Consider the following 19,396-nt stretch of genomic DNA (forward strand, 5'->3'; position numbering starts at 1 on the left):
AATTCCTGTCATCCCTGACCCCCAGTGGGACTTTGAACAATAAGGTCAGGAAATGTGAGGTTGGAATAGAACTCATCATATTTGTGCAATGAAAAATGGCTTGTGGTTTATTGTTCTTTATTTAAAAAAGTCACGTTCATCAAAATACTTACCACTCAGCTCTGATAATCTTGAACAAATTTCTTTATACTTGCTCCAGAAGAATTTTATTTTAAGGTCAAGGTTTTCATATGCATCAGCCTCAAATTTAAAATAATGTTAGTGTCAATTAAATGGACCGCAAGAAGCATGTTTTCATACATATTTCCTTCTTCACAGGCACAACAGCATCCTGGTGTTAGTGCAATGAATTTTCAGGCTAGTAATTTACAATCTCTGGATTCTCTTAGATTCACTCTTTAATTTATGTGATCTCATCAAAAAAAGGGAGAAGTCAGGCAATTATATTTGTTTGTTTCCCTTATCCTGTGTTGGTAAATGGCTGCTCTGATACCTGCAGTGATACCTGCATATGATAATTAAGATTTCTTGTCACTTTGCAGTGGTTCTGTAATCTGGTTTCTAACCAAGATCACATTGACTTCTTGTGCTAATAAGCATCAGAAGTGACTTATTGCCATCTGCTTTATCAGTGGGGCAGGGAAAAATACTTCCTGAAGTGATTCTTGAAGTGTAGCTGTTCATAAGCAAGTGAAAAAATAATTATTCTTGTGCAAATCTTTCCATACTGCCTTCCATCCCCCAAATATTGCTTTTCCTTTAGTTGCTACCAAAGTTTACCCAGTGTGAAATTTACAAGGAGAATCTAAGATTCTCAGGTTAAACATTTGAGGATTTTTTTAGGAAGCAAAAGTTGGGACTCTGTTGAACGTAATTACTGTTTTTCATGAACATTTTCAGCATCATCAAAATAGGCACTCCTTTCTTGGCAATTTTTTCTGAGATTCTTTTGAACATGTTTGTGCCAGGGCTAGGCTGTGTGCGGCAGCCTGAAGTAGGATGAATTGGCTATCAGGGCCAATTTAAAATTTATGTAAACCATTAGGGATACTGGAATGTATCAGGACTTGGGAAGACCTTGTTGCTCAATGAAGGCTTGGTTGGAACAGGAAGTGCTCTTATTCTCTTTCATGAATAGGAGGATCCAGCGAGATCCACCTTCACTGACATCTTTTTGGCACCAGGTAAAGATTTATCCTCTCCACCCCTCCCAGTCTTTTGATAGCCAAAGCTGCTTCTTACTGTTAGGGGGATTGGTTGTTGTTTTGTCTTTAATATCTTTATATTCATGTTTCTAAATGCAACTAGCAAGTGGCTGGGGAAACTCAGCCGGATGGGTGGGGTATAAATAATAAATTATTATTTTTACTATAAGTCCAATTAACAATACTACTATTAATGAACAGCTGGCTGTCAGTCTGAAGGCAGGATGTACAAAGCGATACAGCGGGAAGCAGAGTTGGGCTTTGCATGGTCAAATGCCCATTTAGAAAGCTAGTGCCTTTGAACCTTGTATAAATTAATATGTTATGTCATGAGTGATTACAAGTAATTTTGCTCAAGGTGAAGCTTTAGAGGCCAACTATCACTTCCTATTATATACATGCAACAAAGTCAGTTGACTTTAGCAGGACTTGCGACCATATAGCTAAGTACAAAATGTATTTACCTTCTTGAATTAACATCACTGTTTTATTATGTTACCAACATTTCATCAAACAATGATCATGAATGGAGTGATGCTTGCTGCTTATTTTACCTGTTTGACCAGCATAGATGAAAGTTTAGAGGATGGAATTCCACAAAGGTTGTCCCCCTTTCCATCCATGTTTAGAAGAAGCTTCGTGTCTTTGCCTTTCCGCCTCTTCTGTCCTTTCTTCTGCTTAGTTGTGTTGGATAACTGCTCCGTCATTGTTGCCTGTAGTTGCATTCTTTGATCTGACCATTAAGAAAGATCAGGTTGTAGCCATTTATAACATCTATTTTTGCCCACATTCATCACTAAGCTTAAACGGCCAGCATAACATTATGAGAGCTATTGGCACAGTTTGTTTGGATATTCCATGAGGCATACTCCATGAAACAAGAATGATTTAGTGTTGTTTGTAGAAGAGTGGTAAATAATGTGGCCAATTAATTTGTACGTTCTTAAGGACTACACTGTGAGGTGTACAGTATGCAATTTGCAAGAAAGCAATCCCTGGCACTGGTAGATTTTGAATGTTAACTGCCACCAAACCCAGGAAGGAGAGTGTAAGCAACTGTGTATGGATGACTAGTTATATTGATTGGATAAGGCTTTCTCAGATTTTTGGAAATTTGACTTACCGGTATATCTTCTCAAGGACCATATTAGAAATTTTGATACGTCAAAGTCAGCTAGGTAGACAATTCTAAGGGCCAAATTAGATGATACATGGAATGTGTGATTAACACTTCCCTCCTGCACTGCAGACCCCCACAAAATTGCCCTCCAGAACTGCTTTACACTCAGAGAGTGAAGCTGCCATTGATCAGCTCCCATTGCTTAACATTGCCATCATCCTGATCCTCACAGCTGCTTTTTTAAAAACCAGCCATTTGGATTTTAAAACAAAACAAAACAAAACAAAACAAAACAAAACAAAACAAAACAAAACAAAACAAAACAAAACAAAACAAAACAAAACAAGATAACCTGAAATGCAGTCACATATTCCCCATGTTATATAGTTTGACCCACACAAAATTATTGCCTTGTATGTATTTTTATGAACACCAGGATTGGCTCACCATTTATAACCAAGTATGAAGTATGTTTGAACATAAAGGAAACTTGTCTACTCAAGTGAGGGCTTTCTTCCTTCATTTTGAGTAAGTTATTCAGTGAGGAACTTCTTCTTTTTTGAAAAAGAAGAAGGTAGATATTAAAACATTCCACCCATTTGCACAAAAATTGCTTTGAAATTGCATTTTTTTTGCACATATTATGTATGTGAAAGTCAATTCTCTTGAATACCATGTTCAGAAGTGCATAATAGCCCCAGATGGGTTTGAAATTAGAGAACAGCATTAAGCCAGATGAGTTTCATTTTCATGTCAAAATGTGCATAACCTTTTCCCAGCAGTTAATCAAATTTTACAAAAAAGGAAAGTGTTTTCTGTTTGCCCTCCAAGCTAAGGATTCTAATCACAGTTAATGCAGAGCTAGGCAAAATATCCCAAACCCTGTTTGGTCTCAAAAGCCACTTGGGCTAAAGCTTAGGCAGTGGCCTTTATATGCTTTTTGTAAGTCTGCCTTTAGTTCACGTGAAGGCAGGCAAGGCTTGGGGTGGGATCGGTCACATGAGCTAGCTGGAGTTGGGAGCTTACAGTGAGTATGCAGAAAGACTTTACTGAAGCTTTCACTGAGTTGGGTTCAGGAAGTTCCTAACTCTTGGCCAGGCATGCTTAAGGATCACACAAGTCTTTTGTCCCCAAGCTTTGGCAGCTTCTCTGAGCTGTGCTGAGTGAGCTACAACCAACCATTGTGGCCTCAGAGGAGGAGGACTTTTCTTGAGAAGAATAAAAGGGCATCTCTGGGAGAACATGGCTAGCTGTGATCTTTTGGTCAACAGTAATATGAGATAATGCGGTAGTCGCACATTCTTCTATTCCCCAGTAGCACAGTGTCTGAGCTCCAGAACATGAACATGAAATCGTTCACAGTGTGGAATAATGAGCAGATTGTGCAATCAAGAATTAAGTTATGAAGAAATGCAGACTCTGTGCTTTGGAAACTCAATTTAGCACTATGAATGGAACCAGCTGTGAAAAAGGGGTATGTTGTGTGATGAAACCACTTGGCAAAGCCAATGGAGGAGGGATGCACATGACTCCTGCTTTTAATCTGCAACGGATATTGATGATGCGTCAAGATCACCAAAGGGGCAAAGCATCCAACCAGAGAGGCAGATTTTATCAGAAACCTGTTGGGAGTCAGGGGCAGAATTCTAGAGGATAAACTTGGCAGAGGAGTAGGCTGCAACAAAGTTACTTAATTAGACTTGTCACACCCCTAACATGCAACTGCTTTGTATTAATCAACAAATGTTGACAACTGACCAAGAAGACAGAGGGTGGTTTTAATATGTATTTTCCTAAAGGCATTTCAGCCACCGCAGAACCAAAAGTACAGCCAAAGCTCTGCATGCCTAGCATTTGACAGGAGGTGTTTATCTGGACTCCCCAGACAGGCATTTCCCAAAGGACTTAACATTTCTATTTGCCAAATGCAGGTCGACAAGTTGTAGCTTATAATGTGGTCATTGTACATCATTCTGTGTGACACCTGCCTGCCTGCCTGCCTGCCTGCCTATCTAATCTATATAGCGTATTGACTGACTTGAGGCTGTCCCCGAAGTTAGGCTGAAAACCAGGTTTTATTTTGGGGATGTGAAGGAAGGGTGAGGAATCCATGTAATATATCAGCTAGTGTGTAATTTATCTACCAGGAAACAAGCACACAGTTCAGCAAAAGTGGAGCCGTGACTATGGCTGTATTCCTGTGCATGCTTACCTGGCCCATTAACCTCAATGGAAGCTCTGAGGAAGAACACACAGAACAGGTCTAAATGTTTATTTGACATTGGCAGGACTTAAGTGAGCTTCAGTCAGTTTCATTCAGGGCTGGCACTAGACCTCCAGAATGCCCTCAGCACAGTGCTACTACTGGGCCCCCTACTCTCATGGTCATGACTACACAGTATTTTCTCCATTCTGTTGCTGCAGAAGCAACAACAACACCCTGCCAGCCCCCTGGAAGCATGTTAGTGGTTGGGCAGGTGGTAGTGTCACTTTTGAATGGGAACCAAGCTTGGTTCCTACCTATCGTGGCTACCTGCCATCTTTATTTATCCAAAATGTTTCCCCAGCTGGGTTTGATAGATGTTATACATCTACAGACTGTGGCATTGCAGTGTGGATAAATGTGAGCCACCACCATGGATGGGCACTAAGCTTTGTTGCCATTCAAAAATGGCACCATCACCTGCCCACCACTAGAAACAGATGCTGAGGGCCTTGTGGGCCATGGCAGTGAATGGTGGTTTGGCCAGGCTAGACTAGTAAGGAGCTCTTTAGAGCTTCTGGGCCCCTGATTCCTGGCACCAGGCTTGGACTCCTTCCATTGCCTTTAATGAGACACAGAGCCATTCAACACATTATCCATCACACAAATTCTGTCACCAGCCATTCCAACTAGCTGCATCAGAGGGAGAGCTGAGAAAGGAAGGATCCCTTCATTATTCCACATTATGCTATCTGAATTTGCTTCCCTTCATCTCCTCCATTTGCCCCTTTTGCATCATGCCTAATATAATGTAAACCATTATACAAAATTGTAGTAAATAAAATACAACAAACTGCAGTGAAAAGAGGAAAACTGTGGTGGTCAAATTCCAGAATGTACCATTTCAGACTGCACATGAGAACAGTGCTTGAACCCTCTCTAATGTAAACTCACAAAAACCTCTGTATGTGAGAGCATATCAAAAGGAAATGTTAGCATAATCATCTCACTGATGCACTAATTTAGTACATGTAGGGAGCATTTCCTTCAAAAACAAAAGCCACCAGTCTGAACCCACAATCCCGAAAAGTCATGCATTTAACTGTGTGCTGAACGTGCTTTAAATATATAGTGTGAATGTGCCCACAATCTACCACTTCATTCTGCACAATGTGCAGGCAATAGTGGTCACAGTTTTCTTCTGCAGAACAGGAGGGGAAAAGTCCTGGGCTACATTGAAGAAGCCGACACTGTAGTTCCCCCGCATAGCAGCACTGTCCCTATTACTAGAGGGATGTCAGCATGGGAAAGAGTTGCAGTGTGGCTTCGCTTATGTGATTTAAGGCTTTAACACATTACATGGAAATGATTGTGTTGCAGCAACACCTACATCACCAGTGCAAAGTGAAAAAGAGACCTAACTTCTTCCTTTTTTTTGCACTTCAACTGTCTATAGACTCTGCTCTTTTCCATTACAATCTCTTTTTCATAGCATTATTCCTGTTTTTCAGTGAGCTTCTTCACTGTTTAAATAATCTTGCCTTGAAGTTCTTGTACTGTGTTCACAATGTCCTTTTTTCTTTCCAAAAGTGTCTTCATCTTAAACTGCATTTTTTCCAGTTGATCTGATACAGATCCCTGTGAGGTAAAAAAAAGAACAAGAAAAAAAAGAGAGAACAGCGCCTTGGGATTTTAAAGGGAGAAGAGGGGAAAAGAAGTTCAGCCATTAATATTTGTTCTCTCCTGTTAATGTGAGGTAAGAAATTAAAGGCTTATCATCCATAATTATGGGTGTCTGTGTTGTTTAAAGCTGCTGGTGTTTCATTTTTCTGCTGTTGTATCAAAAGGACCCAGGCAAATGCAATCACCACAGAATTCTAGGATCCAAGTTATTCTTCTAGTAAGTGGCTTTTAAAAAATCAAAAAGGCCTTTTTTGCTTTTTGGCCATCTGCTTATTACAAATAATATCAAAGAAATTCTGAGGGCTAAAGATCTGGTGCTCACAAAAGTTTCAGCAGCATTTGAGGAGAAAAGCAATTGAAGAAGGAGGGGGCTATAATCCAATATCACATGCCTGGGAACAAGCCCCATTGAATACATTTTATCAAACATCTAAAGGATGGTATTGTTGCGCTGGATTACTCTAATTTTCATGTAAAGTTACCATAAAATGTGCATCAGTGTGTGTGTGTGTGTGTGTGTGTGTGTGTGTGTGTGTGTTTATTTTCTTTTAGTAAATCAGCTTCTGAATAGCCAAGTCTCTTCCCCAAGAGACTGTAGAGTTTTGCATTCACAATCTAAAAATTATGCAATTGAATCACTGTCATGCAGATGACTAGATCTTGCCCTGAGCCTGACCCTAGCTAGGATCATGGGTAGGCAAACTAAGGCCCGGGGGCCAGATCCGGCCCAATCACCTTCTCAGTGGAATCAGCATGTTTTTACATGAGTAGAGTATGCCCTTTTATTTAAAATGCATCTCTGGGTTATTTGTGGGGCCTGCCTGGTGTTTTTACTGAGGCTGAGGGAGCCGGCATTTGTCTATAGACAGTTTTCTGGGTCATGTGGCCAGCATGACTAAACCTCTTCTTGCACACGGAAATGCCATTTACCTTCCCACCACGGCGGTACCTATTTATCTACTTGCACTTGTGTGCTTTCAAACTGCTAGGTTGGCAGAAGCTGGGACAGCAACAGGAGCTCGCCCTGTTGTGTGGATTCAAACCACCACCCTTCTGATTGACAAGTCCAAGATGCTCAAGTTATATTACCTTAAGAAGGCTGCACATTAACTTGTTATGTTAAAAAATTTTCTTGGGAAATTGATTAGATGATACTTTTAGTGACATGGCATTTCACCACTCCTTTGATTTAAATGGGATTCAGGGAAGCCACTGCAATAGCAGAGCTTAATGCTCAGGGTTCCTAAGAAATATAAATTCACTTTTTATTTAAAGATGAAATTTATTTTTGAAATTCATAGTTCTCCAAGTTTTGCAGTGCAGATCTCCAGGCAAGTAATACGCATAAAAATATAAATAGAATATAAATGCATCCATTAATGCAAATAAATGGGAAAATGTGTGATGTTAAGCAAATTGCTTTGTAAATAAGTGTATATTAGGCAAAAAAGTATAAATTGAGAGAAATTTGAACTAAAAAGCTAACAAATTTTCATCAGGGCTTTAAAAAAAAGTAGACTGGTATAGAAATGCAGAGAACTCAATTTAATTGTCATGTTTGGATTTTTTAAGCTGCTGTTTTGTTAATAATGTTTTATAGATTTATAAATGTTAATTATATTTGTTAATTACTTTACACGATTTATGTTGTATTTGTGATGTTCTATTATGTTATTGTTATTCATTGTTTGGAGCCGCTTTGAGATTCATTTGAATGAAAAGTGGCGCAGAATACAACAAATCAAATAAAATTATGAACTTTGAGTTTGGGAGCTTTGGGGATGTCAGGCTCGCCATTTACCTCTACAGAGATATATGCACCTGAGTGAAATTTCATGATTAGCATTAATGGAATGCAGATTGATCGCAACAACTACAAATCTCCACTCACACTTTCAAGAATCATTTGGATCTTTTTCTCAATGTCAATGTTTTCCTTTGCTTTTTTCTGTATAAGGATTTCTTCTACGTGATCAAAGCCACCAGGCACCTGACCGAAATTTGCATTTGGCATATCAGTAGATTCCTGGTCTCTAGGTTCTTCATCAGGGTCCTTAAAAAAAGTACAAAGAAAGAACTGTTATACTTTTAAAATGCAATCACCTTGAGCTCCAAGTGCGTCATGGTGCGCACTCTGAGCTCCCACATTTGCTCTGAAAGTGGGAGCGACACAAGGGGGGAACCCTAGTATGCAAATGCGGAAGCGTCTGAAAGTTTCACCACATCAAAGGAACGTGTTGAAACATCTTTCTTCAGTGTAGCAATGGTAGTTAATAATAATAATAATTAATTATTTGTACCCCGCCCATCTGGCTGGGTTTCTCCAGCCACTCTGGGCAGCCTCCAACAGAACACCAAAACACAATAACCTATTAAACTTTAAAAGCTTCCCTAAACAGGGCTGCCTTCAGATGTCTTCCAAAAGTTTGGTAGTTGTTTTTCTCTTTGACATCTGGTGGGAGGGTGTTCCACAGGGCAGGCGCCACTATCGAGAAGGCCCTCTGCCTGGTTCCCTGTAACTTGGCTTCTCGCAGCGAAGGAACCGCCAGAAGGCCCTCAGCGCTGGACCTCAGTGTCCGGGCAGAACGATGGAGGTGGAGACTTCATTACATTACATTAAAATGTCTTAGGGCGGTTTAATTACAAAAATAAATATAATAACTTGCCCTAAGAGGCAGAGAGTGTGACAGAAAGTGCTTTCAGACTGGAACTGGCCCTCCTCATACATGCAAGATTTTTTAGTTTTTGTTTTGCTTTGTCTACACAATGTCATTGCCATCAGATTGCCAGCCTGCATTCCTTACCCCCTACCTCCCCAATTTCATCTTCATTTACCATTTCTGGAGAAAATCTGATACATTTTTTATAATTAAAAAAACATAGCCAGTGTGTGTGAGTGAGAGGGATATGTGTTTTTAGCCTAAAGACAACAAAAATAGAACGGTAAGGAAAGAGCTGCAAGAATAGATAAAGCAATGAGGTTTTTACCATTCTCAGGGAAATGGACAAAAGGAGTGAGAAATGAACTATTCTGTGGCACTGAAAAGAAAAAGATAAAAGCTAAGAGATACACTTGGGATGATGAAGTTCCAAACTTGTACAGGATGTAAGTCCTTATCTTTTGTGTTATTAGCAGACTATGTTTGTCACAGTTGCTATGGCTCCAGTCAAAATTAGGAGAGACTGGAAAGGTTGTAGTTTCTGATTGTCAGAATATCAAAACAGAGGGTAAGATTGTGGCAAAGCGGGCAAGATAAAAAGGGGAATGGAAATTAGTACACAACCTCAAGGTCACCAAACGTTTCTGTTGTCCCGTGTATTGTTAGCAACTATTTCTCCTTTCTTTCATAAGAAAAATTCATATATAACCTGTTGCACCATGATAAGTAAGGATCCTACACTCAATTTAACTCTGCAGCATACACGATTTCTCATCCCACCCCACATTTTATTACCACAAAGACCCTCTGAGTAGTTAAGGTGAGATATGATGACTGGTTCAAGGTCACCAAGTGAGCTTTATGGCTGACTTGGAAATGGAATTGGTCCCAGTCCTAACACAGTACAGTGGTACCTCGGTTGACATACGCTTCCGGTTACAGACTCTACTAACCCAGAGATATTACCTCAGGTTAAGAACTTTGCTTCAGGATGAGAACAGAAATCGCGCAGCAGCGGCGCAGCAGCAGTGGGAGGCCCCATTAGCTAAAGTGGTGCTTCAGGTTAAGAACAGTTTCAGAACGGATCTCCAGAAGAACGGACCTCTGGAACGAATTAAGTTCTTAACCCGAGGTACCACTGTACTCTAACCATGGCTTAAAAGAGAAAAATATTTTGTAGAGGCTGAACTATTTGTAGAGAACACAAATTAAGTTACCTTTGGTCTTCCTAAGTATCTTACCTCATGACTGCAGTACTTTAGGAAAATTCTTTCGTAAAATGATAAGCGTTCTGGACTTTGAAAGGAAAAAAATGATGTTAAAAAACAGGAAAGCAAAGTTACTTCACATCACATTCCTGTGTAAAACAGCCACAAAAGATTGAACTGCTGTGCTTTTATTTTATCATCACCACGTTTTGATATCACAACATGTCATCTCAAACACAACACACATTCAGCCATGAGCTGCTGAGTTATGTACACACATGTCCAGCTCTTCTTGACATGGGGCTGGTAGAATGGCAGTGCTCACTGTAGAGGCTGGTGTGTAAATGAGCAGAGATATATGCTAGCAAATATTTCTGACTTCATGCCAGGGCAGGGAACCTGAGGCTTTGCAGATGTTGTTGGTCTCCAAGCCTCAACAGTCCCAGCCAACATGGCCAATGGTAACCCAACAACCTATGAAGAGCCACAGGCTCACCATCCTTGCACCACAGGCAAAACACAACCTGACCTTTGGGCCATTTGGATACCTAATCAAAACTAGGACTGTAAAACTTGCTGGCATTGTTTCAGGGAAGATCCTTTCTTTATGTTATTGTGGGTACAACAACAAACTACAGTAGATACTGTAATTTCTTTTGAGCACCATATCTTAACCTTAGAGCAGTTTTGCAACTTTTGCAGGTTTAAAAATAAGGCGACAAATTACTATATACACCCTAGTACATGCCACAAACCTTTTTAAAAAGGGAGTTGGGGAGCGAAAAGTCTGCTTGAAACGTGAAGGTAGAGGCAAGATGGATGGCTGAGCCAGTTTTCAACTTGCTGGTATGTCTGTCATGCAAATTGCCAAGCCAGCCTTGCACCAGGGGTGAAGAAACTGCTGTGCCTGCTCTTTAATCTTACATCTGTCTTCACCCACCAATTTGTAGACTTTCCATGTTTTAACATCTGCATTTGACTAATCTTCGGGAACTGCTGAGGTTATAGCGAAATAATGCAGGGGTAAGTAGTATTCCTAGACAGTATTATTTTACTCAACCTTTTCCTCCAGGGTCTATTTTTCTTATCCGAGAGAAAAGGAGCAAAATAAGAAGGCAGCCTAAGAACACTCTTTTTTTTTTTTTTGTCCCCCTTTTGGCAGGTCCCGACTGCCTTTTTTGGCCTGGACTTTACCCAGGTGCAGGGGAGGATGAGAACTTGCTGACATTGGGTCTGAGACATTTAAAATGTGAAGAAAGGGAAATTGGAACCTGCCTGTGGTTTGAACTGTAACAAGAGATCAAAGGCGGTAGCTTCCAGGCGCAAAGGGAAGGGTGTATTAGGTTGGGGCATAGCTTTGAATCTTTGATGCAGGACAGTCTGGTCACATGAGAACACTGAACCTTAGCATTGGGATCCTTGTCTGCAGTTACATTTATTTGGAAAAAACCATACCTGTCTGAAAATATATATGTTTTCTGCATTTTTACTACTTTCCCTATGCTAGGGCGTTTGTTAGCAAAGTAGCACACATGGCTTTGCTTAGGTGGGAGAGGTGGAGGGCCTTACAAGCTCCATCAGCTGCTCTGGACTTGCTCTGACACTTCCTGTTTTGCCCATGTTTCACATCACTGATACAACTGGAAGAATTTCTGGATGTCATCCAGTGCTGTGTTTTGTAAAAATAAAACGAGGTTCCAGTGCATATAGCTTGCTAAATTGTAAAAGGCCTCTCCCACCTTTCCATTCTCCCTGCACCTCTCCCCCTTTCTCCATTTGATTTGTGATCAACTTTTAATTAAAAAGTTTTAATTTAAAAGTTAATGTTGAAAATCATTCCAAGAAAAAAGTGCTGGTTCTACATACCAGCACTTCCGGTCAGAAAAAAAGGGCTGGTTGTACCCAGTGAATTTGTCTCATCCACAAGACGGCTTTTGCTTGCACAACGGAACTTCCTTTCCCACATCCCCCTCCAAATCTGTTTCGGGTTTCCCCTCTACCCCCCCCCCCAAGTAGATTTGTGGGTGCACAAGGGAAAATGAAAGGGAGGGGAAGTTCTGTGGCACAGAAGAAGTGTGAATTCTGAAGGGCAGCTATGTAGAATAGTTGGCGCATTGTTTCAGAAAGTATGAATTAAGTAGGTTCACTTCTAAGTGTGAACCGAATCAAATTTCTCCCCTGCCTCTACTTTTGAGCAGGCATGGGGCTTCACCACTTTCTCTGTGTCATTTGAAAGCCTTCCGTCTTATGCCTTGACCAAGATGGCCTTAGGTCTTTAAATGCATTGTTACTCACTGTGTTTCATTTTCTGGCTACCCAAATTCCTTTAAAGGCCAACGAGAAGGAAAAGACCTTATTTCAGCACATATTTTCTAATGACACAACCTTCCTTCAACTCTTTTTGTATATAAACCATCACGTCATTCCACTCGGCTAAGGAAGGGGGAAGTATACGAGTACGTGTCTTTCGACCATGAAGTTGCTAATATTATTCAGGCAGTGTTTCATTCTTAGACTGGTTTACATTCTTTCCCAGTGAGTGAATGTGATAAGCACAAGTGTCTATTTATAACCAACAGTGGATTAGACTTACTTAATGATGCAGTACTTGGTTAAAAAATCCAGAATGGCTGGCCTGACTCTTTGTGTTTCTTCCATCATAACTCTATTACTCTGGCTCTTCCTCCAGAAGCCTCTCTTGATATGTGGCCTGTGGCAACACAACAAGAACAACACCCACATATTGGGGGAAAGTGAGTCATAAGTGGCACACTTCACACATTATTCCATTAGAAGAATGACAACATATTATGAAGTTCTGGGGGAATTTATGATATCAGGTTAATTCATAAGCCTCACTGAAGTTTGATGACATAATTTGAAAGAAGCACTATTCTCAGTCTGTACCTAAAGTGGATAGTGGGACAATACAGTATTTTTGAAATAAGATAAATGAACAGAAGCAGGAAAATGGTCCCACTCATTAATTTGCCCTCAACTCCACTCATACTCTAGGAGATTCTGTTAGTCTCCATTATCCTACTCAACCAGTAATTTAACATGCAATTTCCTATTAGGGCTTTTAAACCAGCTCCTTTTTGGATCTGGGCAATCCAGGGGACATCGGGAATGTGAGCACCCCTGTTTGCCTGCCTCCTATATAAAGACAAAATAATATAGATGAAGGGAGACCATGTGGTGCCCCTGATATTGTTGGATTGCACCTTCCCTCAGAACTAGTCATGCTTGCTGGTGTTCATGTGAGTTGGAATCCAACAACAGCTAGAGGGTACCCCATTACAACCCCTGACATAGATATTCATCCCATTCCCTGTCCTATTATGCTAGCATATCTGGAAAGAGAGCACTGCACATTTTGACAAAAAACAAGTGGGACATGAAAAAACAACAACAAACCAAGTGTTTAGTCTTCCAGACAGCTGGCTAACCAGCAATACCTTCTTCCAGGATACGCCATTGCATTTCCCTTCCTGGTTTTCTAGTTTTCCTTCAGAAGACACTTAATATTCTGTGGTGACTTGAGTATGGGTTGGTTATTCTTTTGGGCTGCATTAGGCCCCTCCCCCATATTTTTAATATAGAATAATTTCCCCAAGAATGCTGATATCTCCTTCCTGTTTCTCAGTGGTCTCATGTTGGCTACAATCCTGCCAAACCACACTAGCTGAGTTTGTTCAACTGTGGCCTGAGGGGGCAGAGAAATGCTTTGCTTTATATCAGGGGTCAGCAAACTTTTTCAGCAGGGGGACGATCCACTGTCCCACAGACCTTGTGGGGGGCCAGACTATATGGGGGGGGGAATGAATAAATTCCTATGCCCCACAAATAACCCAGAGATGCATTTTAAATAAAAGCACACATTCTACTCATATAAAAACACACCGATTCCCGGACCATCCACGGGCTGGATTTAGAAGGCAATTGGGCTGGATGCGGCCCCTGGGCCTTAGCTTGCCTACCCATGCTTTATAATTTGTATGTTATTGCTGTTTTAATGCTGGTTGTTTTATTTTATCATATATTGCTGTGAACGTCCCTGAGATGAAGGGTGGGGTGTAAGTTGTATAAACAAACAAACAAACAAACAATTTGACCTTGAATGCTGAATTTCAAATTGCATCTCCCGAATTGTAATTTTGCTATTTTGTTAACCATCTCATTTTATTATAATTCTTGATGCTTGTCATGAATGTTAAAGCCAGCTAAACTCTTCTTACCTAAGGTGGTAACATTAAAAGGGTATTGCACATAATCCTTCCCCCCCCTTTTTATTAGAAAGACATATTAAAAATTAGCTATTTACTGGGGTTTTGGGAGAAGTATAGGGAGTTGGGTACCGTTTTGTCAAAAAAGGGGGAACGTTTCAATAAAATTTGAATTTAAAAAATGGGATTCTGGCTGTCAAGGGGCAATTTTCCTTGCTACTAGTTCTCTTAAGTCAGAGAAAATGTTGGTCTTTAAGAAGAACCAAAACATTTAAAGTGTCTACTGTTATCTCAGAATAAGTTCCTGTGTTCATTTGCCAAAATTGGACAATGTATCTTAAAAAATTGCAGCTAATATGCATTGTTATTCGGGGGCCAAAAGAATTTGAGGTCAAATACACCAAACGTAAGGTCTTGTATGAAGTTCATGTCAATCTGTTCTAAGTCACACATAAACAGGCTCTTTCCAATGTTGACTCATTCCTTGAAAATCCCCAGCGATGGGGAGCAGCTTTGTAAGATAAAACAGTTGGCTGAAATCCTTTAGGAAAAGTCTGGGAAAACAACAAAGGCTACCTCGTTTCTCTTACTGTTGCTAACATCATCATCATTAGCATTTGCTAACAAAAATAAAAAATAAAAGCATGCCCTGCTTACAAGCTTGTAGTCTACAACACTTTACACAATACATTAGGAGAAAAAGAAAGAAAGTATAGAGAAAGAGGAAAAGTCAGTGTGAACAGATGTCTCTTGAGAAGGCACTGGAATCAAACAACAAAGGAGGAAAAAAACACTGAAAAATGGCAAGAGCTGCTGAGGAAAATAATATAGCCAGTGTGGTGTAGTGGTTAAGAGCGGTAGTCTCGTAATCTGGGGAACCGGGTTTGAGTCTCCGCTCCTCCACATGCAGCTGCTGGGTGACCTTGGGCCAGTCACACTTCTTTGAAGTCTCTCAGCCCCACTCACCTCACAGAGTGTTTGTTGTGGGGGAGGAAGGGAAAGGAGAATGTTAGCTACTTTGAGACTCCTTCGGGTAGTGATAAAGCGGGATAGCAAATCCAAACTCTTCTTCTTCTTCTTATATAGAAGGTGTATCCCTGGGTTTCCCAGACTGATGTGACTAGGGCTGCATGCATACTTTAAAGCTCATTCCCACAACCACCAATAATCCTGGGAAATATAGTTAACCTCCCACAGAGCTACAACTCCCAGCACTCTCAATAAACTACAGTTCCCAGGATTCTTTTTGGGGAGGATGCTTTATGAATGCTGTGTACACAATCCAAGAAATGCAAAAGAGGGTGTGGCTATGCAGATAAAGGAATGCAGGGGAGGGGCCAGAGCTCCGTGACAGAGCACATACCTTGCATGCAAAGGGTTTCCCCAGCCTGCTCCATACCGTGAGTATATTAGAGTTGCCAAATTCCCAAAAGTGAAAATCTGGACAAAGATGCCAACCTTTTTTTTGGCGGCTAAGTTGGGGTTAAGTTGTTGAGGGTTTTTTGGGGGAACATCTCCCAAAAATTAATAAGTCTTTGGGCTGGGGGGGGAGTTTATTTAAAAATTACTCTACCTGCCATACGTCCAGGTGGGAGGCTGTGGCTATCTGGCTGTTAATTGTTGATTGGCTGAGAGGCTGACTTGGTCACCTTGGCAGGAAGGTTCAGGAAGGGGAGCCCAATAGGGGAGCTTGTTGACACCCCCCCACACACTTAGGCTCCTTTGAGGGTGATTGGCAGCTTCTGAAGCCTACAGCTCAGGGCTGTAGGGCCAGGGACAAGACAGGACCACCTCCGATGCAAAGTTGCCTTATCAGTCTGGAGTTTTGGAGCCCTGTGGGGTGGTGATGCAGGAAGTATCCTTACTCATGTTCAGAGTGTGGCTGAATAATCTGGATATGCAGATTCACTGCCTCTGACCTGGCAGGGATTGGAGAACCTTAATTTCAGTTGTCACAGGTTCAAGCCCCATGTTGGGAAAAAGATTCCTGCATTGCAGTGGGTTAGATTAGGTGACTCCCCTGTTCCCTTGCAACTCTACAATTCTATGGTTCCATGACACCCTTATAGCTGGGGGATTTTCCTGGTTTGCGGTCAGCTCCCACACCTATTGTTTCCCTCTGCAGGCTTGATCTACCATTGAATAAAGTGGCCATTATGCAGCCCAGCTACACATGCACAAACCTTTATCTCAGCCCTTGGCCAGAAATGAGGAGTGGGTGAGACTGAGGGTGAAAGATGGGACACAAACAATATGAAGACTATGGCTATTCTCAAACGAGACTTAAAGTGGTATTCTACTGCATGGATGCTTTTCTGCAGTGAGGTCAGTGTCGAAGTATTTTGAAAATCCCTTCTGTAATCCAAACAAGCAGAAAAATCATCCTACCCGCGCCTCTCAGACTTTCTTTGTTTTATTAACACAGTTTTTTAGGAACATGCATCATGATCTCATCAAGAGGTTTTGAAATCGTGCCTTTCAATTAAAGCATTATGTGAAACAGGACAGCCATAGGGATCTGGTGCAAAGGCTTACAATGGAGCATCTGTAAAGATTAGGTAGTTCCTTGTGTGCGGGACAAATGCCTTAATGTGAGGAGGATCACAGGAAATTTTAGTCTATAAGCTTTCAAAATACATTAATAAAGGGATTCAGTTCTAGCCAGAGCATTCACAAGGAAAGCAGATGCCGTGTCCTTAAGTCACCCTGCTGAATGATCTAGTACAGTGTCCCCATAATCATCAACATCTCCCCCCCCCCCCCTTGCCTTCATGAGGGTTATGCTCTCTCAGCCTTGGTGGTGATGGCAGCTACTATAAGGGTAGTGGTGTCCAAAGTTTTGTCCTGCATTTTCTGCCCCCCTGCCAACCACTCTCCATACATTTATGAAAAAAGAAATTGTTTTGTTGTACCTGCTTTATTGAGATGCCCAGCCCCATAATCATTATCAAAAGACAAATCTGGCCCATTCATTGGGTCCCAGATGAGCAGTCAATCTGCACAGTGAAGTAGGCTTCTGCTGCAGATCTGCTCAACGAATGTGTACGGTCTGCAACTAGGCTATACAAAGAGGCTCTGATGTATCTGCTTAAGTGAGTTTGGTATATCTGGGACACCTAAATATGGTCCCTACCTCTTCTAATTTGGAGCAAAGGTGGGAATCGTAGTGATTATTTGGTATAAGAAGTTTGTTAGTAGTATAAAAAATGGAGGTCACATTGCTTCTACTGATGGGGAAGTAGAGGGAGAGTGGCAGTGATGTTGGTGTGATGCAATTGCACTGGTGGGACCATTAGATTGGCTCAACCAGGGCATTTGCACTGCATTAACCCCACCGTTGCATCCCTCACTGACCTAATAAGCAGCAGTAACTCAACAAACCAGAGGTCAGGTGAGCATTGCTGCTCCACCATGCCATCTGCTACTGCACACCATGTATTTATTTATTGCATTGATATGCAGGTGGCGCTGTGGGTTAAACCACAGAGCCTAGGACTTGCCGATCAGAAGGTCGGTGGTTCGAATCCCCATGACAAGGTGAGCTCCCGTTGCTCGGTCCCTGCTCCTGCCCACCTAGCAGTTTGAAAGCACGCCAGTGCAAGTAGATAAATAGGTACCGCTCCGGCGGGAAGGTAAACGGCGTTTCCGTGCACTGCTGTGGTTCGCCAGAAGTGGCTTAGTCATGCTGGCCACATGACCTGGAAGCTGTATGCCGGCTCCCTCGGCCAAGAAAGTGAGATGAGCGCCGCAGCCCCAGAGTCGGTCATGACTGGACCTAATGGTCAGGGCTCCCTTTACCTTTACCTATACTGCCTATATAGTGAAGTCCTCTGGGTGGACTCTGGAAGTTTGCACACATGGCAGTCAGCCTAACATTAAGAACAAAAGTAACTATTTCACAGCAAAATGCACACACCATTTTTTTCAATATTCCCTTCAGTTTTCATGCAAAACAAATGCTTCCATTAAATATACACACACCACCATTAGTTAGTCATTTTAAATATTAGAAAAAAGAACTTCAGCATGTGTTAGATTTCCATTCTTTGTAAATCCATGTGATCATCCAAAGGATTTGGAAGACTTAAGGCCTACGCACAGTACAAATGCAAAAGGAATAAGAAGAAATAAAACTCCTGCATTAAAGAGCTTTACTGGAAGAATAAGCTGGGATAAACTGATCATTGCTGGCACTTAATGTTCTTTTTCTGTAGCAAAATGACATTAGCACTCCCAGAGAATGATCATAATGACTAATTGAAAGCATTATTGTTTACCGGTTAGCTGCTTATTTTCTGTCAATGGCAACAAAAGATTACAGCTACTGCAAAACATTTCCAGAAGGCAAAATGACCTTTATTGTTTTCCGTTTGAGACAGGTTCATGTTTTCGTTTTAACTGAGGAGAGATTCTGACAAGGTCAACACTGCTATCCCTAGCATCACATAGCATCCCAAATAAAGTGTGCCCATACATCACAAATGGGTCCTGTTATCTTTTGGGACCAGTTCCAGGTTACGGGAAAAGCAGTAATGTGGGGAAATACATTTGCCAGAAATCTAACGCTCTGAAATACAGTGAATCGTGTCCAGGAACCTTTGAAATCTCTGATTTATATACCCTTTCTTGTTCATTTTTATCTGTTCATTTTAGTGTATTCATATTCCATCTTTCTTCCATTATGGAACTCAACGCAGCAGCCTTCTCCCGTCCAGGAGTCATGAGTATCCAAGGTAACTACAGTTGCCAAACATGGGTAGAAAGCCAAGTGGGTTGCCAACTCCTAAAACAATGGGCTGTCTCATAACCCTATGGTTAGACTCCCCTTCTTCAAGAAATGGGGCTGGGATTTCAGAGAAGGAATTGCCATCAGGGCCAGCCCCAGATGTACATGCAACAGCAGAAGCACTCGAACGATAGGCTACCATTGTGCTACTAACTCTCCAGGCTCAGTTCTCCACATTCCACAGCACTTTGTGATGTGTTTAATAAAGAAAACCTCACAAAAATTCACCAACATGTGTGAATTTATCCCAATATCAACATTTTTGCAAAGCAAATTGCCCTGATAAAATGCATTTTGAATACTAT

The 19,396-nt window shown here is 41.3% G+C and overlaps 1 protein-coding gene across 1 annotated transcript in view; it reads right to left on the bottom strand.

Moving 5' to 3' along the window:
• The window catches only part of LOC308473817 (uncharacterized protein), a 115,949-nt gene that overhangs the window by 22,741 nt on the left and 73,812 nt on the right, over window positions 1-19,396 (bottom strand). Inside the window, exons 13-18 of the mRNA XM_080999547.1 lie at window positions 12,673-12,789; window positions 10,113-10,167; window positions 8,103-8,264; window positions 6,070-6,166; window positions 1,760-1,938; window positions 153-240 (exon numbers count right to left, since the gene is read on the bottom strand). Coding sequence (XP_080855673.1) covers window positions 153-240; window positions 1,760-1,938; window positions 6,070-6,166; window positions 8,103-8,264; window positions 10,113-10,167; window positions 12,673-12,789 — 698 coding nt within the window. The remainder of the gene's footprint in view (window positions 1-152; window positions 241-1,759; window positions 1,939-6,069; window positions 6,167-8,102; window positions 8,265-10,112; window positions 10,168-12,672; window positions 12,790-19,396) is intronic.

Source organism: Podarcis pityusensis (genome assembly GCF_964106645.2).
Source record: "Podarcis pityusensis genome assembly, chromosome: 3".
Lineage (NCBI taxonomy): Eukaryota > Metazoa > Chordata > Lepidosauria > Squamata > Lacertidae > Podarcis > Podarcis pityusensis.